Below are 27,968 nucleotides of genomic sequence, written 5' to 3' on the forward strand. Positions count from 1 at the left end.
AGAACACCCCTCCCACCCGCCCATACCACCCCATATCCTCCAGTCTCTGAAAGGAGAATGGTGGCTCTCAGAGCCCTGGAGAGGCACCCGGAGTCCTTGGGGTTGTAGAATCCATGGGCATTGCACACTGTGCCACTGGTCACACAGACAACTGGGCTCAGTTTCCCCAAACATTGCTACATGAAGGAATCAGAGTGCTGAGTATGGCAGCAATGGCTGGAGCTGTATTACAGGGGACAGGTTCACACGGAGGATCCGCTGAGCCCGCTGCCGAACCTCATCGTCTGAGGACCGCCTGTCCACCTTGATGGCCCGGAATTTCAGCAGCTTTGCTGTTCCAGGCCTTAGCCATGCCTTAGGGGATCGGGACCCAAGTCGTGTTCTTTTCCGGGGAGGAAGATCCTTTGCCTCCTCAGCCCTTTTCCTCTTCTGCCCCACAGTCTCAGGGTGGCTTTTCTGGCCCCTTCTTGCAGTCCTGGTCTGAACAGACCCTTTTGGCCTGCCTCTGCTCCTGGACTGGGTCTGAGTTACCTTGGCCTTAGATCTCACTGCCTTGGCCTTGGCCCGCACTGCCTTGGCCTTGGCCCGCATAGCCTTGGCTTTGGCCTTGATCCGTGCTGCTTTGGCCTTGGCCCTGATCCGTGCTGCCTTGGCCTTGGCCCTCATCTGTGCTGCCTTGGCTTTTGCCCGGGCCTTGGCAGCTCTGGCCTGTGTTCGAGCCACCTTGGCCTGGGCAGCTTTGGCCAGTGTTCGAGCTGCCTTGGCCTGGGATGTTTTGGTGCCCAGGGCAGAGCCACTTTTCATTTGTAGGCCACTGAGGGACCCAGTAGCTTTGCAGGTCTTTTTCCGGGGCATAGTGCCTTGTTGGGGTCTGGCCCTGGGGCCTCTATGAGTCAGACATTTGGGGCCCTTGCTTGTGCCTGTTTTGGGAGCTTTGGGCCGAGAGTTCCCTGGTCTCTTCCCTGGACCTTTGCGCAGCTTCAGGGGAGAGTCTGTAAGTGAGAGCTGCAGTGACTGTGCCTTATGCTTGGCACCCAAGCAGGGCATGGGAGTCTTTAGTGGAACCAGGGCCTCAAGGACAACAGAGAGCCGCATGGCAGGGTAGACACCTGGATAGAGGTGGGCAGGGAAGCCCACTGCTGCACCCCGGGCACGGCTGGCACTTGACTGCTTCAGGGAGCTCAGCAGCAGGTTGGTGGTAGCGTGCTTGGCAAGGGCTGGTGTGGATGCTTTGGCCAGCCTTCCAGATAGTGGCATAGGGAGCAGCGTGGCCCGGCCTGCAGGCAGTCGCATGGCAGTTCGGGGAGCACTGGCTGGAGGTGATGTGGCAGCTGGGGTGGGGGCACGAGCTTGCAGCTTCGTCTGGCTTGGGGGGTTAGCTGTGCATGAACTATAGCCATAGACATCACCGCTGCGCAGGATGGTAGGTTGGAAGCCATCATCCCGCAGGCCCTGCAGGAAGGCTACAAGCTGGGCCTCTGTGGCACTGAGATCCTGACTCATGGGGTTAAAGACAAGCAGCGCCTCCTCCAGGGCCTTCTTCCCTGCCGTGGAGATCCGCGACCAGGAGTGCACAGCTTTCTCCTCCACATGCTGCACCACCACGCTCATGGCATTAGGCACTGCAGATCCGCCTGGGTATCCGCAAATCAGCGCTTGGCACCTCCAAGACAAGAAGAAAAGAATCAGTAAGAATGGCACTGAAGGGCGTTTGGGATGGTACAGCATGTTACTCTTGATTTCGGGGTTGTGAGTTCAAGCCCCATGTTGAGTGTAGAGATTACTTAAAGAAGATATATCATTAGGGGCACCTGTGTGGCTCAGTTGGTTAAGCGGCCGACTTCGGCTCAGGTCATGATCTCGCAGTCCGTGAGTTCGAGCCCCGCATGAAGCTCTGTGCTGATCGCTCAGAGCCTGGAGCCTGTTTCAGATTCTGTGTCTCCCTCTCTCTCTGACCCTCCCCCGTTCATGCTCTGTCTCTCTCTGTCTCAAAAATAAACGTTAAAAAAAAAATTAAAAAAAAGAAAATATATCATTTAATTAATTAAAAAAAAAAGATTGGGGCACCTGTGGCTCAGTAACTTGAGCATCTGACTTTGGCTCAAGTCATGATCTCATGGTTCATGAGTTTGAGCCCTACATTGGGCTATTGTCAGCGTAGAGTCAGCTTCGGATCCTGTCTTCCTCTCTCTGCCCCTCCCCCGCTGGCTTCCTCTCTTAAAATAATTAACTAAACTTAAAAAAAAAAAAAAAAAAAGATGAGCACTGGGATAAGGGACAAGGCATGTAGATAATAAGTCCATCAGGGCCTGTGCTCTCCTTGATAACAACTATGGATACATAGGGCTCTTGCCATAGTGAGCCACTGCTTGGGGCAAAGCCCTGGTTTCCTGACTTACTATAGTGGCAGGGTGAGGATTGGGGTGGCAGGAGGGACCCACATGGGTCAAAGGCAGTTTTGAGATAAATGTCCAGAAGCTCATCAGAGCCATCTAACATGCTGTTGGGTCCCTAGGAAGATTTGGGCTTGGTTGGCCCATTTTAACTCAATTCTCTATTTTCTGAGACCAGAAACCTGGTATTAGACTCAACCCTGGGAATAGAGGTGAATATCCATCTTCAAGGAGTCCTGTACAGAAAGCAAGACAGAGACCATGAAAGTTCTTGGGAGTGCACACTGACACCCAGCTCAGCCTTCCAGTGGGTCAGGGAAGGATTCCTAGGAGAGGCAACACCTAGGTGGGACATGAGTGATGAATAGGAAGGACCAGATGAAAATGGAGCAAAAAGGGGAACAACCAATACAATGTCTTAGAAATGAGAAACAGTAAGGCACATTTAATGTGTGTGACTGGAGTCTGTGGTCAGGGCTGGGCGGTCTAGCTGTGAAACCAGCTGAGAGCAGGGCAACATGAGCCTTTAAGTCTAGTCAAAGAGCCCAGACCTACACTCAATGTCAATGCCCACCTCTGTTCCTCCAGCTGCTGTTATCCAGGTGCTCAGGGATGAACCTCCCTGTCCACCAGAAGTTCTGCTTTTGGAGTCCCCAGACAGGCTCAGAAGCCTGACTCCCAGGACTCAAATCATGGAGACTAACCTCAAAGCAAGAGTCAGACTCTCCTTCAACAGAAACTAAAAAGATAAGTAGCAGATACTCATGACACATGTCTGGGCAATCAGGCTGCCTGTGGGTCAAGCAGCCAGACCAAGAGCTCAAGGTGTGACAGCCAAAGGCTCCAACAGGATGGCTAATAAGGTGGACACTAGAAATCTGAGCTGTCCTAACTAGGGTCTGGAGGGCTGCAGACCTCAGTACAGCCCAGATGGAGCTGTTTGGGAACACTCAAGTTGTACCAGGCTTCTCTGAAGAAGCCACAGGCCATCAGTCATGACTAATGTCTAATGCCTAACCTGGTACTGAGGGCTCCCAGAGGGAGCCTGATCCCAGCTGTACCACAGCATTAAAAGATCAGCTGGGATCAGGCAGGTCCCTGGGGCCAAGAGGCGCGTCTGTGCAGCTTCTTCCCACCGCCCTAATGGAGCAGAGGAAGTTTTCAGAATCCCCTGGAGGAAGTGCCCTGGGGCTCTTTGTTTGGAAACATTCTTGGATCCTCAGGTGTCTCTGGCACTTCCTCTCTCCAGAGGCCATTCTCCAAACACAATCCTTGCACATGACTTTACTTCTTTTATTTTTTTCTTTCCAGGGGATGTAGTTTTCAGGGCTGTGAACTGTAGAATAGGGAGGAGCCTGTTTCCCCGCAGGCACAGATATTAGGGGTGAACCGGGGGCTCTTCCGCCCAGGTCGGTCTAGACTCTTGGGAGGGGTCTTCTGGGTTTTCCAAGAGGCTCCGGAAACAGAGGCTGCAGTCTGGTCCCCGACTTCCCTTCACACGTGCCCCCGGGGCCGACAGGGAAGTTGATGAAAGATGGGAGACAGGAGAGGCCTCATCCAAAGGGGACCAGGTTGGGGGGCAGATCAGGGCCACTGGCCTGGGAGTCCGCGTCCCTGGGGCCTGAGCCGCGGGCAGGAGCGGGGATCTTGAAGGCAGCGAAACGCGCGGGGCGGGCGGGGCGAGCCCGACCCGGTCGCGCAGCCCCAGGGTGGGGTCGCTGAGCAGGGGGTGGGGGTGGGGGAGGATCTTGGCCGGGCTAGTGGAGGGCGCGGGTCCCGAAAGGGCCGACCGCCCGGCCCATCCGCCCTGTCGCCTCGCGGACGGCCCCTCCGCGGCGCGGCTAGGCCCATGGCCCCAACCTACCGGCGCCGCCGCGGGGACCCAGGACGCGCCTCTGCGCCGCCTCCGCTGCTCCAACATGGCCGCCCGCTGCGCACCGGAAGTGCGCCGCGCTTCCGCTTCCGGGACCTGGCCCGCCCTAGTGACCCTTGACCCCCCGAGACCCCGTTTCCCCCAAAGTCTGGGAACGGGGTAGGTGGGTACCTAGGAAGGCTTCCTGGAGGAGGTGGCTGCGGGGACCGCTCTAAATCCATCCAGTCCTGTGCAGGAGTCTGAGGAGCAGAGGTGCTCTCAGAGGCTGTGGACAAGGCCTGCCTCAGTCCCAAGCTCCTGACTTGAGGGAAAGAGGAATGTCCCCTGCCTCGTTGGGAGTGTTGCAGGGGTATCTCCTCTGAGGGCAGCAGGCCTGCCTCTTCCTGAGAATGAGGCCCACGTGAAAGGATGGTGCTGGCGTGCACACAGCCCAAAACTGGGCATGTACAATCTGAGAGTCCTAGCATACCAATGTGGGCCTGAGGGTACTTGCCTAAGAGCATGTACATGGGTGTGGTGGGAGAACCCTTGCCCAACCTCAGCCCTGTCAATGGCAGGAAGTCCTGCCTCCTAGAATTCCTGTCCTTTGCCTAGGAGACTGGGACCTCAGTCTCGCTACCTGTACCGCTGGGGCCAGCAGAGGCATGGTGGTTACAGGGCCCATTGCCCAAGCAGCACCAGATGAGAGGACACAGGTCAAAATTAACTCTAGGAGTCTAAGAGGTCAGTCTCTGATCAAAGGCCTATCTTAGTCAGGGGTCCCCCAAGTCCAGGATGGGAGCCAGCATGGAAACTCTGGTTTCATGGATGAGATAGTTGGGGACATTTGTACTTCAGTTAGAGCCTGAGCTATGAGGCAGAAATACTGCCACAACTCTTGGACCCTGACATGTACAATGGTGCCAAATTTAGTAGCTGAGGGTAGGTGGGAGCCTGTGGGCAGTCACAAGATGCTTCATTTAGGGACTGGTTAATAGCTTTTCTCCCTCCCCATATGACCCCAGAATCCTTAGGCATAGAAGGGTCTAGGCACCCCTAAAGGGAAACACTCACCCCCGCCCTCCCTAGGCCTCAGCTGGCACCTCTGAGCTTCCTAAGGCCTCAACACTCATGGTAAGGCCCTCAGTGCCTTCAAGCATAGCCAAAGTGTGCAACAGTAAATGCAAACTCCTGTTCCTTTGGGGTCAGTGCTTCTAACTCTTCATTCTGTTAGAAAGAGGAGAATGGTGGGGTCCCAAGGGCCAGGATCTCCTGGTACAATCAGGAAGTCCCACCTTGGTATGCCCAGTCTCCAACTGTGGGTGAGCCCTGTCTCTGCCCCATCCATGGTTGAGAATTAGCTGCTGCTCTCAGGACCAATCCAGCCTCATCTTCTACCCCAGTTGTCTTCCACAGCTTCTCCAAAGTCAGCAGTGTTGGCCCCCTGTATGTAGGTGGTTCCAGGACTGTGTAAAAAAAAAACAAAAAACAAGTCCCATGAAGAGGTAGAGCTCAGCCATCAGGGATGGCATGGACTTAGGTGTGTCCTGGAAAGGGGAATCCCTCTCTGGTGATGTCCATCCCAGAGTTCAGTGAAAAATGGAGGACTTAGCAGGGTAGGTCCATCCCCAGGCTGTATCCCTTGCAGACATTAGAACTGAAGGGATAGTAGGGGTTAGGGGTCAGGGTTATGGGTACCTAGCACTCTGAGGGGAAGCTGACCCTTCTGCCTCTTGGTGCTCAGTATGTTCCAGATGGAACCCTGGGAGCATTCATCAGAGAAAAGTGTGACCTGACCTGGAATTTGGTGGATGCTGACCCTGTAGGCATAACTGGGATCAGACAGGATGAGGTTGGCAGAGACCACAAGGTTGTCTCAGGATCCAGCTCTTGCTCTCCATTTGGCATCTTTTACAGCCCTGAGTGATGGGACCTAGACCCATTTCCACCTAATCAGAGATCTGGTGGATATCTAGTTGTGGGCGAGGCCAGTGGGCCTGGGAGGGATCACTCAAGGAGGGAGTCTATGTGACAAAGAGAAAAGCCAGGGCTGGATCTTCAGGAGCCACTTCCAAGGGAGAAGAGGAACCAGAGCCTGTAAAAGACTCTGAGAAGCAGCACAAGCAGGAGCAGAGGTGCCAAGGTGTCAGCAAGATTTCAGTTGAGATGAAGACCATAGGGACCTGTAGTTTTAGCTATATGGTGTTCCATAGAGACTTTGACAAGAGCAATTTGGGGGGAGCAGTGGACATGAAGTAGCAGGTATCAGGTGATTGGAGGGGAGGAAGGGGAGGCTGGAGGGACTTGGGGGTACTGGGATGTGTCTTAAAGTAGGAGGCTTTTAAGCGCTTAATTGCTGGAATGGAGAGGGGAAAGGGCCTGGAAAGGGAATAGTGGGAAATGTGAGCGTTCTGCAGGGCAGTGTGAACACCCCGTGGAGGAAGGTACAAGTGTGCTAAGTGAAGAGCAAGTGAAAGGCAGAGTGAAGTGAGAGGATGGAAGCCACCTAGTCAGGTTCTGAAACCTGCCTTGATACCACCATTTCCATGTGGTCCTTCCAACTCCAACTGCCAGTCTGTGAAAGGAGCTGGACTCTCTCTCTAATCATGGAGAAGGCTCTGCCCACACTCAGGGCAGGCTTCAGAAGTTTGGCAAACCAAGGACTTAGTGCCTCCCCCCCCCCCCAAACAGCTCTCAACCCGTGACTGATGGAGATTTGAAAATGAATTCCTCAAGCAACCTTTGCTCTGGGAGAGAACCCAGCAAGATTTGGTCCCAGTTGCCAACAGTGGTAACTTGCTTGATGACACACCCTTTATTGGCTGCTTTCTCTTTCTGCCACTCCTCTGCTGGTGCTTCTTGGCCTCATCTCCCACATTAACTATATATACTGCTATCTTTATCTCCAGATGTGCTTCTGGGGAAAGTGAGACACACACTGTCCATGAAAGAGGGACAAGATAGTAGCAAGCACAGAAACCCACAGGATTTCTTCTGGGTGACCACCAACCTGCACGAATGGGCTCCCAGCTCACAGACTTAGCCAATACTCTGCATGCTCAGAAGATAGGCTGGGCCAGGGTCTGGGTCTGAAATAAATAGGCCTCTGTCATACCAACTTGCTATGAACAGTCACAAAATGTCTTGGGCCCCAGAGTAGCCCAGGCCTCAGGCCCTGGAGAGAGACCTGCCTGGCCTCTGATTCTTAAAGTTCATCCCTTACTCAGAACTACCCTCCCCACAAGAACTTTCCCCACCCAGGCCTGTGGAAGGGCCTGTCAAGCACTGAGGCCGGCACTGCGTGCTCCTCCATCCCCTGCTAGCCTCACTGTCCACCATAGGACTTAGCGCCCTGCTGTGTGCCTGGGGAAGTGAGACCCAGCCGCCGACCCCACCAAAGGCCCAGGCCACGCCCCAAACGTCCTCCAGGGGGCGCCGCCGCGAAGCCGGTCTTTGGGCTCTTTGAGCTTAGTGCTGGTGGGCGGGCGCCGGTCCCCCAAGCCTGCTGGTTCTGCTAGCCCGCCCTCCGCCCCTTCCCCCGCGGGTGCTCCCCAGGCTGGGTCCCACTCCGAACGATTCCCCACCACACACGTGTTGTGCTGCTCACTGCTGCTTCATTTCTCCTCCTGCCCGAGGTCGGACCCTAAATCCTGGACAGGCCCAGCGTCCACATGTCCATTTGTCTGTTTACCGGTTTGCGTGTGACTGTGGGTCGACGCGCCCTGCTCTGGCCACGGCAGGTGCAGGGTTAAGGCGGGGGGAGATTTTCCCCAGTCGGGAGGGGGGACGAGGGGCGGACCCGGTCCAGCCCCGCCCCGCGCCGAGCCGAGCCGGAGCCCCGCCGGAGCCCCGCGGAGGCTGGCCTCAGCCCCAGCCAGAGCCGGCACGGAGCCGGAACGGCGGACCCCGCGTCCCGGCGGCGCCGGAGCCCCGGCCGGTGAGTCCCGCAGGAGCCGCGCTCAGGGGAAGTTTGGGGCGCTGGGCGCAGAGCCCCAAGCGCGCTCGCCTGGACCCGCCCCCCGCCTCCCGCGAGCTGGAAGTTTGGGGCCAGGAGGCCATCACGCCAAGGGTCCCAGGAGCGTGGCCCCCACGGGAAAGGAAAGGCTGAGGAACTTGGGGATCTGCTGTGGAAGTCCAGCTGCTCATTCCTACTGGAAACGCCCTGGACTATGGGAGTCTAGAGTCCTATGATCATGGGATCCCCAAATCAACCCCCCTCCCCTACTTCTGGACACCAAGGAGACTGGCCTCTGGGAACCTGGCGCGAACAACCCCCTGATAGTAGACCTGAAGGGGGAATGTGGGGCCCTGGCGTCCATCTCCTCCTCTCCTAGTCCCAAACGCCCTGATCTGGCCTTTTGCTGGTGGGAATGGATGATCTCTATGGAATGGCCCCCAAAAGGGTTGTAAGTATACCCTGGAGTCTGATCCCTGGCAGCATGTGGGAGACCCACTGGAAGCCAATAAGGGGAGGGTACAGTAGGACTCCATTCATGCAAAGCACCAGAATGAGGATTGTTGAAAGGAAGGGAAGGGGGCCAGGGTGGAGTGTCTTATCCTAGTCAACTTACCTACCACCTGGACCTAGATTACTTACCTACCACCTAGACCTAGATTTGGCTGGGGCGGAGGTGTTAGGTGAAGGCAGGGGGTGGGAGGAGAATCCTTCATGCCCCATAGGAAGAGGGGAATTTGCCTGAGTATCTGGTAATCTGCCTTCTTTCCCACCCCAGAAGCACCTCAGCAGTGGTGTGCTAGCCAACAGGGGTACGTCCTCCCCCATGCCTTCCCACCAGTGATTCTGGCCAGTCCTGCCCTTACCTACAGACTGCTCAACTGTACCCCGAGGGACTGGTCAATGGCCCTGACCCTTTGTTTTCCCTCTCTCCTCCAGGTGAAGGCAAGGTCCCTGGATTGGTCAGACACTCCCTGTAGTCCTGATAGAGTCAAGATGAGGCCGCATCATGCCCCTCAGTGAGGCCTACAGCCTGAGCAGATAGTATGGCCTACCACTGGAGGTGAACACCATGGCTACAGGAGGTGGCCGGGACTTTGCTTGGCAGGTGTTCCCACCCATGCCCACCTGCCGGGTGTATGGCACAGTGGCATACCAGGATGGGCACCTGCTAGTGTTGGGGGGCTGTGGCCGGGCTGGACTGCCCCTGGACACTGCTGAGACACTGGACATGGCCTCGCATACATGGCTCACACTGGCACCCCTGCCCACTGCCCGGGCTGGTGCGGCTGCTGTGGTGCTGGGCAAGCAGGTGCTAGTGGTGGGCGGTGTGGATGAGGGCCAGAGCCCTGTGGCTGCTGTGGAGGCCTTCCTGGCTGATGAGGGCCGCTGGGAGCGTCGGGCCACCCTCCCTCAGGCAGCCATGGGGGTTGCAACTGTGGAGAGAGGTGAGTGGCCTTAAGGAGGTCCCTGAGGTGCTCCAACACCCTCCATTCTTTCCTTGGTCCCTTACTCTTAGAGTTTGGAAAAAAGATGTAAATTTTGTCTGAGTACCCTGGACATAGATTTGATTCTTATAAAGACCCTCTCCTACCTAGCTCTGAGCTGAGCTAACAGCAGCCTTAACTGCCTTTTCCAGCTGTGAAGTGGGAGAACCAGCCCAGGCTGGCCCCCAGAATGATGGGAGGCACCAACCACCTCCCTGACCATTCCTCCTCTCTAAGACACAAGGAGGAGTAGTTCAATGACTCTCAGGGTTATAAATAGTCTGGGGGAGGGGGAGGGGAACAGGGCCTTGGCTCAGAGCCCAGTAAGTGCTTAGATTCCCCCCACCTTCCTCCCATATACACACTTACCAGGGAGCCTGAGATGGGAAGGCCAAGCTAGCCTGGGGATAGTTGCCATGGAAGCCCTCAGCTGACTGATCCGGTTCCCTAAGGCCCCCCAGACATGCTCCCAGCTGACCCTGAGGGTGTAACAGGGCAAGAACCTACTCTAAAAGGGCAGGATATAGAGGTGCTGGCAGGGCTCTTTGGCAGAAGGCTTGCAGCCAGCACCTCCATCCTACAAGCCTAAGCTCCTCTCCCAGCCCCCAGCTGATCTCCAGAGTTCCCTCCCCAGTCTGAGCTCTATGCTGAGCAGATCCCCAAATGCCCCTCCCCGACTTAAATCATCCTCCACCTTCCTTCCCCTAGGGAAGTCCCCACCTTGTGGCCTCCAGGTCTGACCACCAGTCCTGCTTAGATGCCAGATTTGGTTGCCATAGCATCTCCAGGGAGACAGAGATGGATTATAATTAGATCATCTGCCTCCTGCTCTTCACTTGGAGGGGCCCTGGCCAGAGCAGGAATCCTAGCTCTCCCAGCCCCCACTCTGGGAAGTAAGGAGGGTTTCTGCTGCTTGGGAGAAGTACTACACAGAAGCGGGTCCCCACCCACCCCCAGACCTGACCAGTGCAGCTGTCAGGGTAGAGTGCCCTGGCCAGGCTGAGGTGCACTCTGAATCGCTCTTTTCTATGCAGATGGTATGGTGTATGCTCTGGGGGGAATGGGTCCTGACACGGCCCCCCAGGCCCAAGTTCGGGTGTATGAGCCCAGGCGGGACTGCTGGCTTTCACTACCCTCCATGCCCACACCCTGCTACGGGGCTTCCACCTTCCTGCACGGGAACAAGATCTATGTCCTGGGTAAGGGCCTGGGGGTGGGGGCGGGGGAAGGATGTGGGAAAGGGGCTCGAAGTGCAGAAGCACCTATCTTCATAGGTTGGCTGGGATCAGGCTTAGTCTGGGATGGTAGAACAAGAGAAGTTTTGGGTGAACCAGGCTTGCTTGGAGGCTCTGACCTCTGGTGGCCCTACTAAGGCTGGAAAACCAAACCCCAATGCCTAAGGATCTTCAGGGTGGGTGATTCATGCTCTGTTGTGCACACAGCTGGGTATGGGTAGCTAAGGTGGGCAGCAGTAAAAGCTTAGCAACCTGGTGAAGGAGGAGCCTGTCAGGACTCCTAGGCTCCTTCCAAGGTGCTCCAATTCCATTGGCAGGGGGCCGCCAGGGAAAGCTCCCAGTGACTGCTTTTGAGGCTTTTGATCTGGAGGCCTGTACCTGGACCCGGCACCCAAGCCTGCCCAGCCGCCGAGCCTTTGCCGGCTGTGCCATGGCAGAAGGCAACGTCTTTAGCCTGGGTGGCCTGCAGCAGCCTGGGCCCCACAATTTCTACTCCCGCCCACATTTTGTCAACACTGTGGAGATGTTCGACCTGGAACATGGTGAGCAGTGGCTGGCCTGGGCTGGCCTCCCACTTTCCGTGGGATGGAGGGGCACAGTGTGTGTTGGGGGACTTGATCTGACCTCCCCTTTCCTGCAGGGTCCTGGACCAAGCTGCCCCGCAGCCTGCGCATGAGGGATAAGAGGGCCGACTTTGTGGTTGGCTCCCTTGGGGGCCACATCATGGCCATTGGGGGCCTTGGTGAGTATCTGTGGGGCTAGGGATAGGAGGCGAGTCCAAGACAGGCGGGAGTAACCCCAAGCATGAGCACTCCCTCCTGCCCTTCTCCAGGTACTCCAGGGATCAGGGCTTTGTGAGCTTCCCTTTCCCAATCTGTGAGGCAGGCAGGGTGTGGTCTGCACGGCCTAACTCTTGGGGTGTCCCTCAGCACCTGACTGAGGGCTTTGTACCAGCAGAGGTTTAGGAGACAGAAACAGGTCAAGTGACCACTGAATGAATGGAAAAATAGAAATACGAAGAAATGAACGAATGATGAATGGGAGCGATGAGTAGCAAGGCCCTAGTAACCCAAGCAAAAGAGCTGGAGTCCTTGCAGTCTGTGCCATTTACAACTTCTGTCTCTTTCCTGCAGGAAACCAGCCATGCCCTCTGGGCTCCGTGGAGGGCTTCAGCCTTGCACGGCGGCGCTGGGAGGCCCTGCCTGCCATGCCCACAGCCCGCTGCTCCTGTTCTAGTCTGCAGGCTGGGCCCTGGCTGTTTGTCATTGGGGGTGTGGCCCAGGGTCCTAGCCAAGCTGTGGAGGCACTGTGTCTGCGTGATGGGGTCTGAATGCCTAATGGGACAGGTCCACTGGAGCAGCACAGTGCCAGAGACAAATGTCTGTGGCTCCTTTTGCTGCTGAAGAAGCTCACTGTGGCTCTGTGGGATGAGGGAGGCACAGGGGCAGGCAATTGAGACAAATGTCTCAAAGGGTGGGGGGGGCTTTGTCTTTAGTGCAGGACATATATGCTTATACCCACTTTTATCCCCATTCATTCATGGACCACGCCTAGCTCCACACTTGCTCTGGAACTACTGGGCCCTCTGTCTAACTGGGAAGTGGGAGGCTGGGAGAGCTGGCCTCATGTCCCACAGGATTAGTGCCTACCTAGAGTTGGCCAGTCTCACCCCAATGGCTGTTCCTGAAAAATCCTAGCTGCCAGCCTGCCTTGAAGGCCTCTGTGGCCCCAGGAGAGTTCAGAGAGGGCAGGGGACACAGAGGGGATGGAGGAGTGGATACAGGAACCTTTAGAGGACCGGAAGAATATAGGCTTTGGGCCCTTTACACTGTTGACTGTGTGATCTTGAGCAAGTCATTTCACCTCTCTGTGCCTCAGCATCCTCATCCGTAAATGGGGATCTCTGAAACCTTCCTGCCCTACCTACCTCACAGGGCTGTTGTGAGGACCCAGGAAGTTCAGACATGAAAGTAAAAGTGCTGCTAAAATCTGGTGTGTGGCCCTGGTGTGGACTCCTGTGTTGCCCCTGCAACCTTTGGCCCTCCTTCAGGGGTCTCAACTCTCCCAGGGATGAGGGTTCAGAGTAGCCTTTTGAATCTGGCCTCTGATGTCTTAGCCCCACCTAAGCCTCAGCTTCTCTTTTGGTGACATAGGATGACTGCTGTCTACCCCACCCCCACCCACCGCAACTGTCCTGGTGTTAGAGGATACTCACACGATAGTCAAAGAAAAGCTACAACAAAACACCCCAGGGTCAGGAAACTACAACAAAGCACCCCAGGGTCAGGATGACCTCAAGGTCCATGTCACCCAGCAGCTCCTCGTCTGCTCACCTCCATAGGGAGGGGTAGTCCAGCGTAGGCTGTGGCCAGGGCAGTCTCCCCCTGTCCCAGCTTAGGCATAACTATGTGGCCACCCACCAGACCCCTAGAGACATAATAGCCTCCTGGAGAAATCAAAGCTGCCATCCTTTGCCTCCTCCTCCAGTCTTTGCTGGATACAAGTAGGGGTCACTGACTCTGCTTTCCCTGCAGCCACACTGAGTGCAAGGTACTCCCAGAACTGACTTGCTTTGGCCATGGTACTTCCTATAGACTTTACCCCTTCTCACTTGGTGGCAGGGTTCCCAGGGCACATCCTCCCCTGCCCAGCATACAGGCGCCATGGACCTTACTGCTCTCCAGCTTCTAAGACCCCTTGGGCTGTAAGCACAGATAGGCCTCTGTGTTAGCCATCCTTGTTTAATGCTCTGGACCAGTTTAGACACTCAGAGACCCCAGCATGAAGGTAATGCTGCAGCAGCTTGGGTCTTGGGATCCCTGGGAGGTCAGGCAGTGTGGTGACTGGCCCCACATTGTTGCTGCCACAATGGCCACCCTGGGATGGTTGGCAGAAGTTCTGCTGATAGGTGGTGCTGGTACGGGGAGGCTGGATCTGCACAAAGTGGACAAGGCGCTGGGGGAGGTCACTGAGTCCAGGGCCTGACCGGAAATTGGCCTGGTAGGAGGATTCAAGGGGCCGCTGCTGGCTCAACTCCAGCTCACAGGGTGCCCAGCGCAGGAAGGTGTGCCGCTGCCACAGGTGCTCCAGGTCTTTTCGCCTTCCGATTCCCTGCAGCAGGCAGTAGGGGCCCTCCTCAACGGTATGGGCCATTGGCCCACAGTCCTGGCACCACACACCTCCCTCCTTAGGTCCTCCTCAAGCCAAGCCTGCTTGGTGATGCCTGGCTCCCCTGGCCCATACCCCAGCCTCTTTGGCCTGCTCCCCAGCCATGCCTTCCATTCCAGGGTGAAGCCTCTAGAAAGTCAGTGGGCCCCAGAATACTTGCACATTGTCAGGCAAGCTAGTGGCTGAAACCAAACCTCTGTTGGGGGAATGGGCTATTTTCCAGACAAGAGAGATTGTCAGGAGCCCTCCCTCCCCACAGTGTCTTATCCCCTCCACCCTACCTCAACTTCAACCTAGGCTGAGGGTCTGCCCACTCTCCTTCCTTTCTTCACTCACTTTGTCGAAAGAAGTACGGTTGTCATGCTTGGAGAAGAAGTGTTGCTGTGCTGGCTCCTTTAAAGACAGTGAGAAAGAAGGTGAATGGGGGGAAATGATGCCTACCTGCCCTTAAGATGTTATCTCAGGACCCATAATGGAGGGAAGATGCCAGGAGCTACTACCCCTAAACTGCTAAACTTGCCAAAATCCTGAAAGGGCAGTTACAAATTAAAGCACCGCCTTACTCCTAGGACATCTCATGCTGGCATTTGCCTCCAAAGCAAAAGTCTCTAGGGCTGCTGATTGAGGATGGGGCTGAGGCATCTTCTAAGACACACTGCCATCGGGAGGGCAGTGGTTCAAGGTTCGTGTCAGACCCTTTATCTCTAGATTGCCCAGGACCAGAACCAGAGGCTTCCTTTCTGTCCACATTTGATCCCTCATCAGCAACCCAAACTCTTGGCCCTGAGTAAGTACCACCTGAAAACTGTCAATTCTCTCTCTAGCTTGAGCTCTCTCCTGAATTCTAGACTCAATAGCCAACAGCCTATTTCATAGCCCCTTGTAAATGTCTTCCAGGTATCTCCAAACACATGACTGAGCTCTGGATCATTCCCCAACCCCCCCTGCCCAGAGCCTCCCCCAGCTCAGGCCATGGCAGCTAGGTCCTACCAAACACCTTGAAGTCCCCTTGATTCTTTTCTTTCATACCCTACATCCAGTGTGTCAAGAAATCCTGTTGATCATTCCTTCAATATGAACCTAGGATTGGACCATTCCTCAGCAAGTTCACTGCTTTCTCTCATCCAAGGGCCACCTCCTTCTCTTGCTTGAATTATTGAAAGAGCTTCCTACCTGGTGTCCCTGCTTCCGAGCTTTTCCCTCCAGTCTGTTGTCCTCTTAATAGGCAGAATAATTCTTATGATACATAGATCAGATCACCTTCCTTGTTTGCTGAAAACCCATGACAGTTCCTCATGTTTGTAAAAGACAAAGTCTTCACAGTGGTCCATGAGACCCACACTATATTGATCCCTCCATTACCTGCAACTCGCACTGGCATCTTTACTGCTCCTCAAACACACCAGCTATTCCCACCTTGGGCCTTTGCACCACCTGTGCTTTCTGTCTGGGACTCTTCCTGCAACTGGCCATAGGACTCCCTCTCACTTCCTTCTTGGGAGGGCTTCTTCAAGCACTACACCAGCAGTGCCATCATGCCAACTCTGCATTTTTCACTTTCTGGAATACTATGTGACTACATAGTATGATGTTGCTTACCAGCTAATACTCCTGACTAGAACATAAGCTCATTGTCTGTTTTGCTCACATCTGTAACTCCAACTGTAACTAGAACATAAGTTATTGTCTGTTTTGCTCACATCTGTAACTCCAAAACTGAGCATAGTGCCTGGCACTGGGCCTAATATGTGTTTGCTGTTTAAATCATGAACAGGGACAGAAGGTCCCTGGGGCATTTGCTTTGGCCCAGCTGGGAGCCAGAGAACCATGCCCTATCCCCAGGCAGAGAAAGACCACCTCCCAAACCCCCAGACCTCAATAGAAATCTCTCCCAAGACCATCAACCTTGACTTTGTGCCTGGTCTCTGCCCCCAGAGTCCCCAGTCTCTAGTCAGTCATTCAGCTTCTCCTGCTGTAGACTTGAATGAAGTGTCTGATCTGATGAATTCAGGCTTTCCTGGGTTGGGGTATGAGCAGTGGCTGACAGCAGGTTCCTAGAGTAAAGGCTGGGGCTAGATCCATCCCAGATCCCTGAACCAGATTCTTCAGGGTGGAGCCTGTGGTGTGTGTCTTTAACAAGCTCCTCTATGGGAGATCCTGCCTTAGACACCTGGTGCCGGTTTTCCAGGTAGATTGAAAACTCCATGAAGGTGGGAAGCCAGCCAGCCTTATCTTCCATTCCTCATAAAGCAAGCTGACACGACAGAGATTAAAAACCCAGGACCCTTTTAGAAAAAAACATAGGAAAAAATCTTCAGAATCTAGAACTAGGGAAAGAGTTCTTAGACTTGACACCAAAAGCAAGAGCAATAAAAGAAAAAATTGACAAATTGGACCTCATCAAAAAAATTTTTCAAGTTTTGCTCTGTGAAAGTTTACATAAAGAGGATGAAAAGACAAGCTACAGACTGGGAGAAAATATTTGCAAACCAAATATCCAATGAAGGAATAATACCTAGAATATATAGAGAATTCTCACAATTCAACAGTAAAAGAACAATCCAATTATGGGAATGCAAGCTGGTGCAGCCACTCCGGAAAACAGTATGGAGGTTCCTCAAAAAACTAAAAATAGAACTACCCTATGACCACTACTAGGTATTTACCCACGGGATACAGGTGTGCTGTTTCGAAGGGACACATGCATCCCCATGTTTATAGCAGCACTATCAACAATAGCCAAAGTATGGAAAGAGCCCAAATGTCCATCGATGGATGAATGGATAAAGAAGATGTGGTATATATATACAATGGAGTATTACTCGGCAATCAAGAAGAATGAAATCTTGCCATTTGCAACAACGTGGATGGAACTGGAGGGTATTACGCTAAGTGAAATTAGTCAGTCAGAGAAAGACAAAAATCATATGACTTCACTCATATGAGGATGTTAAGAGACAAAATAGATGAACATAAGGGAAGGGAAGGGAAACAAAAATAATATAAAAACAGGGAGGGGGACAAAACAGAAGAGACTCATAAATATGGAGAACAAACAGAGGGTTAAAGGAGGGGTTGTGGGAGGGAGGATGGGCTAAATGGGTAAGGGGCAGTAAGGAATCTACTCCTGAAATCATTGTTGCACTATATGCTAACTAATTTGGATGTAAATTAAAAAAAATAAAAAGTAAAATAAAAAAAAAATCCAATTAGAAAATGGGCAAACAACATGAAGACATTTCACCAAAGAGGATATACAGATGGCAAATAACACAGGAAAAGATGTTCACCATCATTAAACGTTAGGGAAATGCAAATTAAAATCACAATGAGATATCATGACATATTAATCAGGATGACTAAAATAAAACATAGAGACACCACCAAATATTGGGGAGAATGCAGAGAAACTAGATCATTAATACATTGCTGGTGGGGATGTAAAGTGGTACAGTCATTCACTCTAGAAAACAGTTCAGCAGTTTCTTTTAAAAACTAACATACAACTACCATGTGACCCAGCAATTGCATTCCTGGACATTTATTCTAAAGAAATGAAAATTTATGTTCCCCCCAAAACCTGTACACAAATGTTCATAGCAGCTTTTTTTTATAAGAGTCAAAAACTAGAATCAGCCCAGATATCCTCTAATAGGTGAATCGTTACACAAAGTGGTATATACGTACCATAGAATACTACTCAGTAGTGAAGAGGAATGAACCATGAACAACTTAGATGAATCTCTAGGAAATTATGCTGAGAAAGAAAAACCAATGTCCAAAGGTTTCATGCTGTATCATTTTATTTATATGATCTTTTTTAAGGTTTATTTATTTTGAGAGAGACAGAGATAGCGTGAGTGGGGGAGGGGCAGAGAGACACAGGGAGAGAATCCATGGAGCCCGATGCAGGGGCTCAAATTCACGAAACTATAAGATCATGACCTGAGCTGAAACCAAGAGTTGGACACTTGACCGACTGAGCCACTCAGGTGCCCCTATATAACATTTTGAAGTGACAAAATTTTAGGGAGAAGAGAGTGGTGGTTGCTAGCGATAAGAGACAGAAGAAGGGTGGAGGAGCAGGAGGCTGGTGGGTGTGGTCACAAAAGGCCAGAAGCAGGGATACTTGTGAGGTTGGCCAGTATCTTAACTATGGTGGTGGATACACAAATCTACATAGGTGATAACATTTTTTAGATCTTAATATACACACAGAAATGAGAATAAGTAAAACTGGAAATCTGAGATAGGTGGATTGCATTAATGAAAATGTCCTGGTTGTGTTATTATACTATAGTTTTGCAAAATGTTATCATTGGGGGAAACTGGGAAAAATGTAGAAAGGATTTCTATTATTTCTCATAACAGCTTATGAATTTATAATTGTTTCAATAAAAATTTCAATAAAAAAAAAACCCTGGGAATCTGCAGCAAGTTCCAATTGATCCCCAAATTTCTTTTGCATCTCTATCCTCAGCTGCAGAATTGTACACAGCCCTGGAATGTGGATGCCTCTGTTTTTGGAGGCAGCCCTGACTATGAAAACTCACTATATATATTTTTTTGTCTTTTGATTTTTAAAAAAATTACTCAAAAAAGTTTCATTAAAAAAATTAGCTTTCTGACTGTGCTTGTGCCTTCAACACTTTAACAGCGTTTTTCCGCTCCTCAATAAGGAAAGCACACTTGATCTGGTCATGGACACACTTAGCATATGTGAAGTACCACTCTCCTGACATGGTTTTCTGTTTTAGACAACCTCATAAGAACTTTAGGTCTCACGGCACAAACTTCTTGAAGTCAGCCTGCTCATGTGCCACATGCAGATTTGGGGGCTTTTCCAATCTTGTTGGTATAAAAGTACACAATTCTATTACCATGGATTCAGGACAGCTTAGTTTTGTTAGAGACTGTATTGTAGGATGGCCTATGATGGTATGCCAAACTTTGGATCATTCTGAATGCCTCTAGACACCATCCCCAGAAAAGCAAAACTCACTATTCTTACAGTGGCAGGATAATCTAGTGACTCCCACTGACTTAAGTTTTGTTCTCACAATAGTGAGAACCTGGTGAGAAGTGTGGTCATTTCCTTCCACCCAGGCAGTTCTGAGTATTCCTGTACCTGGAGAGAATTTCACCTGCTTCTTTGCTTCTAAACCATCTAATGCTCCTTTTCCATTGAGGTAGTAAAGCCTATAGTCTCTGAGCAGGTGCAGCTTGGGCTGGGGTTCCAGCTGAAGAGGCCTTGGAGGAGAAGTAGATTTCTTGGGAGGGGGCAGTATTTGTGTATGGGAAGGCTAAGGGACCCTGTGGAGACTGGGAATTTTGCAGTCAGTAGGGTGCTGACTGAGGAGCCCCTGTAACAGACTGAGGCATGGCAGGGGTTGCACCGCCAATGAAAGACCTACTCCAAATCATGGGTCCCTGGGACTCTTGTCTGATCTTAAGAACAAACAGAACCAGGATTACATGTCCCAAGAGTTAGGTAGGTGAAAGCTACCAATAAATTAATCTCATCTAGAAGATACAAAGAAGAAAAGAGAAATTTCTTGCGTCTAAATGACATGAACAAAATTTCTACCTGCTCCAAACTAAAGAAAAGTGGTGTCACATCTTAGAAAGGTTTTCAACAATAGCTATAATCAGCTGGCTGAAATCTGGTATCTCTCAACTAATAGGAAAATAAAATGTGCACCTTCCCCAAGCAGTCCCACTAATTAGAAGAGCTTTAGACCCAGAAAGAGCCACTATACTTGGCATTTATACAATCTGAGCCCAAGATACATAGATCATGCTGTTTGGAGCCAGTGGTAATGCTAGTAAATGATTTGTGTAGCAAGTCTTCAATTAAAATATGCCCCAAAACATGTTCCCTACTTCTTTCCTGGGGACCAGATTGAGAGGATGTGCCAGTTTTTAGGATTACAACTGCCACTGGGCTACTACAAAAACCTAGCCAGAAGTCCCCGGTTTGCCTCTATCCCTGCACTACCCCGGTTCCATTACTCTCAAGGGGAGGTGGACCCAGATGAGCAGTCTGGAGCTGCATTTGGGCCTGGCTCACTCAGTAGGCATTGCCAGCCAGTGCTTCCAACTGAGAATCCTAAGGAGATTCAGGCTCCATAGCATGGCAGCCTCCAGGACCCTGTTCTTGGCCTGGGAAAGCAAGTGCTGGAGAATTCAGATGGCAGATCAAGTAGGATCTGTCTAGAAGCTGGGAAGCAAGAAGCTGTAGTGGGCAGAGCATGTTCCACACACTCCTCCAGGTCCCTTTCCAAGGTCTTCCCACTGCTGTTGCCCACAGGGATGATCTGAGTGCATTCCTCACCAGGCTGCCTTCCCTCTGGCCACTGGAAAGCCCTGGGAGGAGATAGAGAGAAGAAAGGAGGAGGTGTTTCTTCTCTTAACTCCCTCCCAGGCTAGCCCTTGCCTGTCTGTGTCTCTCCACCCAAGATCATGACTCCTCTCAGTGTGGTTCTCTCCACACCACCCTCTCTTTCTGGGTTCTAGGAGCCATACCTTCCCCTTGTCCCTTTGGGTCCAAAGGTACTGACCACCTGGTTGTTACCAACTTGTGATACACCTTTACCTGAGGCTCTTACATCTATTCCTCTGCATGTACATTCTGCTGAGTTCTCCTGCATTGAGTGAGCTTTTTACTGTTGGGACCCCCAACTGATGCTCAGTGCCCTCTCCTTGTCTCCAGGCCTAGAAGCAGTGGAGGGTCTGGGCCCTGCATCTCTCTCCTGTTCTCTGGAAGCCTTTTCCAGCCACCTCTGCCATCACTCCTTTCTGGTCCTCGTTGGCTACACATGTCACTTTATATGCTGCTTCCCTCACCAGAGAAGGCCTCCTGGGGCCCCCAGACTATAAGGCTGACTGTGTGTTTGACCATGGGCTTTTATGACATCAAAGAATCTAGGCTTGAGAGCAGTTGTTGGCAAAACTCAAGGCTTACATTATGGATTCTGGAAGCTCTCTTTCCATGGCCACTTACCCAACCTGGGCCCTGACTCTCCCTACATCTAGAAAGAACATTGAGCAAGACTATCTAGCCTGGTACTGGCTCTTCTCCACCCTGTCTGTAAGGGGAAGACCTGCCACTTCAGGGAAGAGGAGCCAGGCCTCATGCATTTCCTGGGGATAGGCTGGCATAAGATGTCAGTCCAGCTGTGGTAGGTCTAGGGATGATGCTCTTGGGGTCTGAGACAAGTAGAAACTGGCCCAGCCACCCCAGCTTTCCCCAGGGCTACCTTGTACCTGACATCGCCGCAGGAACACTGCTGGAGGCTGGGGCTTGGCTGCAAGACGGTATTCTTGAGCACTTTCACTCCTGAATTGGCCTCTGTAGTGCCCATAAAAGCCAGTGTTGTGCTATAACAAGGCAAGTATGAGGGTGAATCCTTCACAAATCCTTACCCTGAGTCTCAGACCTCAGGGTCTCCCGGCTAGAAGCCTCTCTTGGGAGCTACTGACAGAATAAAAAGAATCTGAGAACAAGAGACACCCGTCTGCCATCCATCATTAGAACAGTTGGCTTTAGCTGTGCTGGCTCACCTGGGAGGGCTAAGTGTGTGCAGGGAAAGGCTACCTTTTTTTTTTTTCTTTCCCTTCTTTCCTTTCTTCCATCTTTCTTCACTATCTTTCCCTTGAGGCCCTAATATAAGCTGGGGAGACAGCAGTGAAAGGACTGAAAGATCCTGGCCCTTGTGAATCTTCCTTCTAGTGGAGGAGTCAGACACAGCAAATAGGGTCAGGGAAGAAATAACCTGATGACTAGGATCAATAGTGATAGAGAACAGGGATAGCCCCTCATGACATTGAGGGTGGGACCTGAACGTGAGAAGGAGTCAGCTGTATGAGGAACAGCAGAAGAATATTCTATGGGATGGGAATTGAAAGAGTAAAAGGACTGGAGGTCAGAAAAAGAGAGATATGTTAGAATAAACAAGAGGCTTTATGACTAAAGGATTGTGAGCAAACAAGTGAGGTAAGGTCAAGGAAACACTGGTTTAAAAATATGCATTCTCGGGCCACCTGCATTTTTTGGGTTGCCTGGGTGGCTCAGTTGGTTAGGCATTCGACTTCAGCCCAGGTCATGATCTTGTGGTTCATGGGTTCAAGTCCCTCATTGAGTTCTGTGCTGACAGCTCAGAGCCCGGGGCCTACTTTGGATTCTATGTTTCCTTCTCTCTCTGTCCCTCCCCCATGCATGCTCTTTCTCAAAAATAAATAAACATTAAAATTTTTTTTTTAATAAAAGAAAAAAGAATATGGATTCTCTTCTAAGAACAAAGGGAGACTTTTCAGCAGGGGAGGGGCTCAAACAGGTTCTGAGCTGAGGTGATTCAAAGCACTGAGCAAAGTTTTGAGAACAGGCCACTGTCCAGTGATATGATCTTTCTCTGGGGATTGAATGGATCCATCTTGGGCATCCATTGACAAAGTCATGAATACCTGTTTGCCACATACCCTGATGTTCTGGGGCAAGAAGGGCGCCCTCTGAAACTGGGACACCTAAGCAAGGGATAAACTTTTCAAAATAAGTACTTCACTAACAGTGATACCTTCTGGAGAGAATTTCAGAGACAGGGACTGGCAAAAGACAGAAATGAGCATTTATCAGGGGTCTAAGAAGGAGCCATACTGTGTTGATGTCATTAGGTGGACACCCTATAGACAATAAGCATGTCTAGCCAGGGAACTCCTAGAGCCCAACTCTTTGTCCTGAGAGCTCCCTGGAGAGGATAGGTGTGGTTGGTCCTCCATGATCATAGCCCTGAGCAGAAAGAAGCTCTCCCAAGTTTGTCCTCTGGCCATTACTGTGGGTTCTTATACATGACTAAGAGGCCCTTTATCTTTTCATCCCACTGAGGGCTCAGGTTGCCCAACTTGTCTGTCCATCTTTCTACAGTCTGTTGGACGCTGCTTGCTCAATATTCAGTTTAATTCAATAGTATTTACTGGGCCTTTACTGCATTCCAGGCATGGGATATACACATGGAAGAAAACAGTCTTTGCCTGCAAGATGTTCCCAGTATAGAGAACAGTCAAATTTCAGAAGTATGGGAGGACCAAGCAAAGGACTGGGAATAAATGGGGTGGCTATTAGACTAGGAGGTTCAGCTGGTTAGCATCAGACCAGGACACATGGAAAAGGACATGGCATTGTAAAGACTAGGTAGGCTACAGGGGTGACCTCAGAATGGCAGAGGGGGAGTGGGAAGTTCAAGGTCCTTCATGAGCCTGTGTGCTCAATGAAACCTGTCTTGCTAAATTTATTCTCATGATTCATTCAAATTTCAGGTACTACCCTAGAGCCAAGGGGCAGGATTAATTGTAAAATGCACTCTTACCCAGGATCCTACTAAAGCACTTTGCATCTTTCCAGGAAGGAAGCAGAAAAGGCAAACTTTCCTCTTGTCTTTTTGAGGCTATGCCTGAGGAAAGAGAATCTCAGAGGTCAACCTCTTGTTGCTTAGTGACAAAGAGAGGTTGTGACTGCACAATGCTGCTGGTTGTTGAGGCAGTGCCCAGTCTGCTACCCCTTTGTGCTTCCTGCTTGGTTTTACTTCTTTACTTCTTTACTTCTTTATGAGAGAAATATGCCCCTCATCATTAACATTCTGGGAGAGTCCTTACATATAGAAACATAGTCCACAGTGGAGTGTGATGAATTCAGTCAATGAAATATCAAAGAACATTTTAGAGGTGAATCTTGCATTTTAGAATTGTGCAACCATACTGCCAGGGACATAAATTTAGAAAGCATTCCGTGGACTCAGAAGAAATGTTAAAAGGGTTTATGGCTCTTAGGATAAAAGTGCTGCTTCAGAATAAGGCTCTGTAAACTTTTCTCTCAGGAGTCTATGATGCCTGAGAACACTGGGGCAGGTGACTGTTACCACGGCCCCAGTGAAGAAAGAGAGCATAATAGAGCAGCAAAAGAAGGAGCATGAAAATATTTGACATTGTGGTTCCATTCCAAGCTACTCTTTGGCAGATTATTGTCTCTTTCTCATTTGTAACACAGGGACATGAAGAGTTCAGCCCTTTCACTAACCAAAAGAAGAGGCAATCAGCCTCTAAAAATGTACCAATAAAAAGCAGGGGTGCCTGGGTGGCTCAGTCGGTTAAGTGTCTGACTCTTGCTTTCAGCTCAGGTCATGACCTTAAGGGTCAGGATCTCATAGTCAAGATCGAGCCCCATGTTGGGATCCATGCTAAGTGTGAAGCCTGCTTGGGATTTTCTCTCTCTCTCTCCACCCCTTCCCTGCTCGTGTGTGCTCTTTCTCCCAATAAACAAACTTTTTTCTTTAATTTTTTTAATGTTTATTTATATTTAAAGGAAAGAGAGACAGAGCATGAGCAGGGAGGGACAGAGAGAGAGGGAGACAAAGAATCTGAAGCAGGCTCCAGGCTCCAAGCTGTCAGCACAGAGCCCAATGAGGGGCTCAAACTCATGAACCGTGAGATCATGACCTGAGCCAAAGTCAGATGCCCAATCGACTCAGCCACCCAGGCACCCCAAATAAACATTTAAAAAAAAGAGTTTAGCAGGAGGAAACATTTAGACCCAGCTGGTATCACTGGTGTAAGCCCTACTAGCCAGAAAGCCCACCCTACTATAGTTACCCTTAAGATCCCTTCTCACATGTATTCACAGGTACAGAAATGTTCATTGCAGCATCTGCATAGGGAAAGAAAAAAAACTGTAAGCAGTCTGAATGTTTTACCAACAGGGCAATAAGAAAGATACTTGAATCCACAAAGATATGTCTTAAAAACGGTGAGTCAAAAAGTCAAATTGTAGAAATATGCACAAATTATACCATTTATAAAATGATTCAATCATGTAAAACAATGTTATGTATTGCTTATGGATACAAACATATGAACTAAAAGTATAAAACATGCACAGAAATGATAAGCATCAAATTCAGGATAGAAGATAGATGAGATCATGGCTTGAGCTGAAGTCAGACACTTAACCAACTGAGCCACCCAGGTGCCCCTAATATATGTACACATACATATATATATATATTTTTTTTAATTTTTTAATGTTTTTATTTACTTTTGGGAGAGAGAGCAGCATGAGCAGGGCAGGGGCAGCGAGAGGGAGACACAGAATCTGAAGCAGACTCCAGACTGCAAGCTGTCAGCACAGAGCCCGACGTGGGGCTTGAACTCAAGAACCATGAGATCACGACCTGAGCCGAAGTCAGACGCTTAACCGATTGAGCCACCTGGGCGCTCCTATATGTATATTTTGAATAGGCTTTTAGAGCAATTTTAGGTTCACAGCAAAATTGAGTGGAAGAGATTTCTCATATACCTCCTGCCCCACACATGCATAACCTTTCCTATTACCAATATCTCCCACCAGAATAGCACACTTGTAATTGCTGAACTTAAATAGACATGTCATTATCCCCCAAAGTCCATAGTTCACTCTTGGAGTTGTATATTCTATGGGTTTGGACAAATGTATACTGCCAATTACACGAATGCAATTACACGTATGCACCATTATAGTATCATACAGAATAGTTTCACTGTCCTAAAAACTCTCTGTGCTCCACCTCCCAACCCCCTAACCCATGGTAACCACTGATCCTTTTACGGTCTCCATAATTTTGCCCTTTCCACAATGTCAAATGGTTGGAATCTTTTTGATATATATTCACTTAGGAAGATATATTTAAGTTTCCTCTATGTCTTTGCCTAGCATGATAGCTCATTTCTTTTTAGTGCTTAATAATATCCCATTGTCTGAATGTACCACAGTTTATTCATTCACTTACTGAAAATGATATATTGCTTGCTTTTAAGGTTTTGCAATTATGTAATAAAGCTGCTATAAATATCCATGTGCAGGTTTTTGTGTGGACATAAGTTTTCAAGTCCTTTGGGTAAATACCAAAGAGCATGATTTGCTAGATCATATAACAAGACTATGTTTAGTTTTGTAAGAAACTGACAATCTTCCAAGGTGGTTGTACTATTTAGCATTTCCATTAGTGGTGAGAGTTCCTGTTGCTCCATATCCTCACCTGCATTTTGTGTTTGTTCTGGATTTTGGCCATTCTAACAGGTGTGTAGTACTAGCTCATTTTTTTAAAGTTTATTTTCAGAGAGAGAACACAAGCAGGGGAAGGGCAGAGAGAAAGAGAGAATCCTACGCAGGCTCCACAATGCCAGCATGAAGCCTGATGTGGGGCTAAAACTCATGAATCATAAGATTATGGCCTGAGCTGAAATCAAGAGTTGGGAAATCAAGAGTCTAGTCACTTAACTGACTGAGCCAACCAGGCGCCCCTCATTATTGTTTTAATGTGCACTTTCCTAGTGATATATAATATTGAGCGTCTTTTCATATGCTTATTTGCCATCCATATATCTTTTTTTTTTTTTTTGGTGCATTATGTTAGATTTTTAGCCCATTTTAAAATCGGGTTGTATTCTTATTGTTGAGTTTTAAGGATTCTTTATATATTTTGGATAACAGTCCTTTATCAGATACCTTGAATCCACACACTTAGTTATAATCAGGTTTTTGCCCCTACTACAACGATTAAAACTGCTTCTGTCAAGGTCACCCATAATTAATTCTTACTTTTCATTTTCCTTGACCCATCAGGAGCATCTGACATTGATGAAGTAGGCAGTTAGTTAGACGTGATAGGTGCAGAACGTGCACTCTCACTTCAACCTCTGCCCCAAAGTGACTCCCTAGGTTCATTATAATATATTTACATTGTGGGTTTCACACCCCCAACCCCATGGGCAAGATGGCCAAGACAATTCCAGCAAGAACCTTGTAGGGCCAAAAATTCCCCCTCCCAACCAGTAGGAGTCCTCCCTTCTCAGTCAGAGTTGGCCCTAGCTATGACCCATAAACTATGCAAACATAAAAAGAAAAGACACCCATCTTAAAGACAGTTGCCATCTCTGGGCCTGCCCACTTTCCCATCTTAATAAACCTAATAAACTGCTTTGTGCTTGCTACCTTCCTCTGGCTGTCTTTATTCCAGTGGGGATCCTCATGTAAATCTTTCCTGGGGAATCCAAGAACCAGCCTTCCAATCAAACCTCCATTCTCCCACCTAACAAAATAGCTGGTCTCCTCCTCTTCTTTGAAGGATGGTCCAGGAGGCTTCCACAGCACCTCACTCTCCTGGTGTCCCTCCCCTGTCCCTGACCACACCTACTTTGGGTCCTTTACTGCTTTGTCCTTATCTAGGCCTCTAAAGTGTGTGTCCTGGGGCTCAATCAACACAATGTTTTCCATCCATGCAACTTTATTGGTGAACTCTCTATTTCACGACTTTAAAGGCCATCTATAACCATTAGAGGCAGAGTTACATAGACCCCCTCCGCCCAACACCCTTTGCCCCTGTCCACTCTGCCCTCAGGCTGCCCCAGTCAGTACCTAGCAGGCAAGGTACCTTGGACTATTTCTTTCCCCAACAGGCCAGGCCCCCAGTTCTGTGTTCCCTTTTGACCACAGCTCCTCTCTTCCCATCGGCTCCCCTTACCCAGCTCTTGTTAGGACCACTTGGGCCCTAGCCATGTCCTAGCCGCTGGGCACACAGTCCTCTCCGCATGCAGCAGGGTGTGTGTCAGGTAACTCCTGAGCAGTCTGCCTTGCTGAGGCGATGCTGGGTGGGGTGTGGGTGGCAGCTGGGTGTGAATGTGGAGACACGCAGGTACCTCTTGAGAGGTACACGTGGGACAGGTAAGGCATGCAGCAGTACTCGCCGCGAGGTAGACCGCCTGGCCTGGCCAATGAAAGTGCTGGTGAAACCGGCACGCCCGTTAAAACCTTTAACGCGATGCGGCAGAGGGGGCGGGCCCAGAAGGCAGGAC

The 27,968-nt window shown here is 50.3% G+C and overlaps 4 protein-coding genes and 1 pseudogene across 11 annotated transcripts in view; 2 read left to right on the forward strand and 3 right to left on the reverse strand.

Moving 5' to 3' along the window:
• Window positions 1-22: 22 nt before the first annotated feature.
• CCDC71 (coiled-coil domain containing 71) lies at window positions 23-27,874 on the reverse strand. Of its 7 annotated transcripts, XM_042978922.1 has the most exons (6): window positions 27,638-27,687; window positions 24,751-24,786; window positions 14,372-14,483; window positions 7,256-7,334; window positions 5,541-5,711; window positions 23-1,663 (listed from the first exon to the last, which is right to left on the reverse strand). In XM_042978922.1, exons 5-6 carry the CDS (start codon window positions 5,591-5,593, stop codon window positions 190-192), a joined length of 1,527 nt encoding a protein of 508 aa, XP_042834856.1. In that variant the 5' UTR covers window positions 5,594-5,711; window positions 7,256-7,334; window positions 14,372-14,483; window positions 24,751-24,786; window positions 27,638-27,687; the 3' UTR covers window positions 23-189. The 7 variants fall into 7 exon arrangements, with proteins under 7 accessions (XP_042834856.1, XP_042834858.1, XP_042834855.1 ...); XM_042978924.1 differs by lacking the exon at window positions 24,751-24,786 and having other exon boundaries at window positions 27,638-27,874; XM_042978921.1 differs by lacking the exons at window positions 24,751-24,786; window positions 27,638-27,687 and adding an exon at window positions 20,686-20,958 and having other exon boundaries at window positions 14,427-14,483.
• On the forward strand, window positions 7,853-12,897 carry KLHDC8B (kelch domain containing 8B). Of its 2 annotated transcripts, XM_042978927.1 has the most exons (6): window positions 7,853-8,182; window positions 9,140-9,648; window positions 10,722-10,886; window positions 11,240-11,464; window positions 11,563-11,664; window positions 12,056-12,897. In XM_042978927.1, exons 2-6 carry the CDS (start codon window positions 9,273-9,275, stop codon window positions 12,250-12,252), a joined length of 1,065 nt encoding a protein of 354 aa, XP_042834861.1. In that variant the 5' UTR covers window positions 7,853-8,182; window positions 9,140-9,272; the 3' UTR covers window positions 12,253-12,897. The 2 variants fall into 2 exon arrangements, with proteins under 2 accessions (XP_042834861.1, XP_042834862.1); XM_042978928.1 differs by lacking the exon at window positions 10,722-10,886.
• On the reverse strand, window positions 13,648-23,562 carry CA2H3orf84 (chromosome A2 C3orf84 homolog). Its single transcript, XM_042978929.1, has 4 exons — window positions 23,453-23,562; window positions 21,357-21,470; window positions 14,427-14,483; window positions 13,648-14,054 (listed from the first exon to the last, which is right to left on the reverse strand). Exons 1-4 carry the CDS (start codon window positions 23,477-23,479, stop codon window positions 13,650-13,652), a joined length of 603 nt encoding a protein of 200 aa, XP_042834863.1. The 5' UTR covers window positions 23,480-23,562; the 3' UTR covers window positions 13,648-13,649.
• Window positions 18,046-20,412, reverse strand: LOC122236648 (annotated as a pseudogene).
• Window positions 24,857-27,968, forward strand: part of IHO1 (interactor of HORMAD1 1) — a 36,970-nt gene continuing 33,858 nt past the window's right edge. The window contains exon 1 of the mRNA XM_042978916.1: window positions 24,857-24,885. The gene's annotated coding sequence lies outside the window, so the exon portion shown is untranslated. The remainder of the gene's footprint in view (window positions 24,886-27,968) is intronic.

This window comes from Panthera tigris, chromosome A2 (genome assembly GCF_018350195.1).
Source record: "Panthera tigris isolate Pti1 chromosome A2, P.tigris_Pti1_mat1.1, whole genome shotgun sequence".
Taxonomy (NCBI): Eukaryota; Metazoa; Chordata; class Mammalia; order Carnivora; family Felidae; genus Panthera; species Panthera tigris.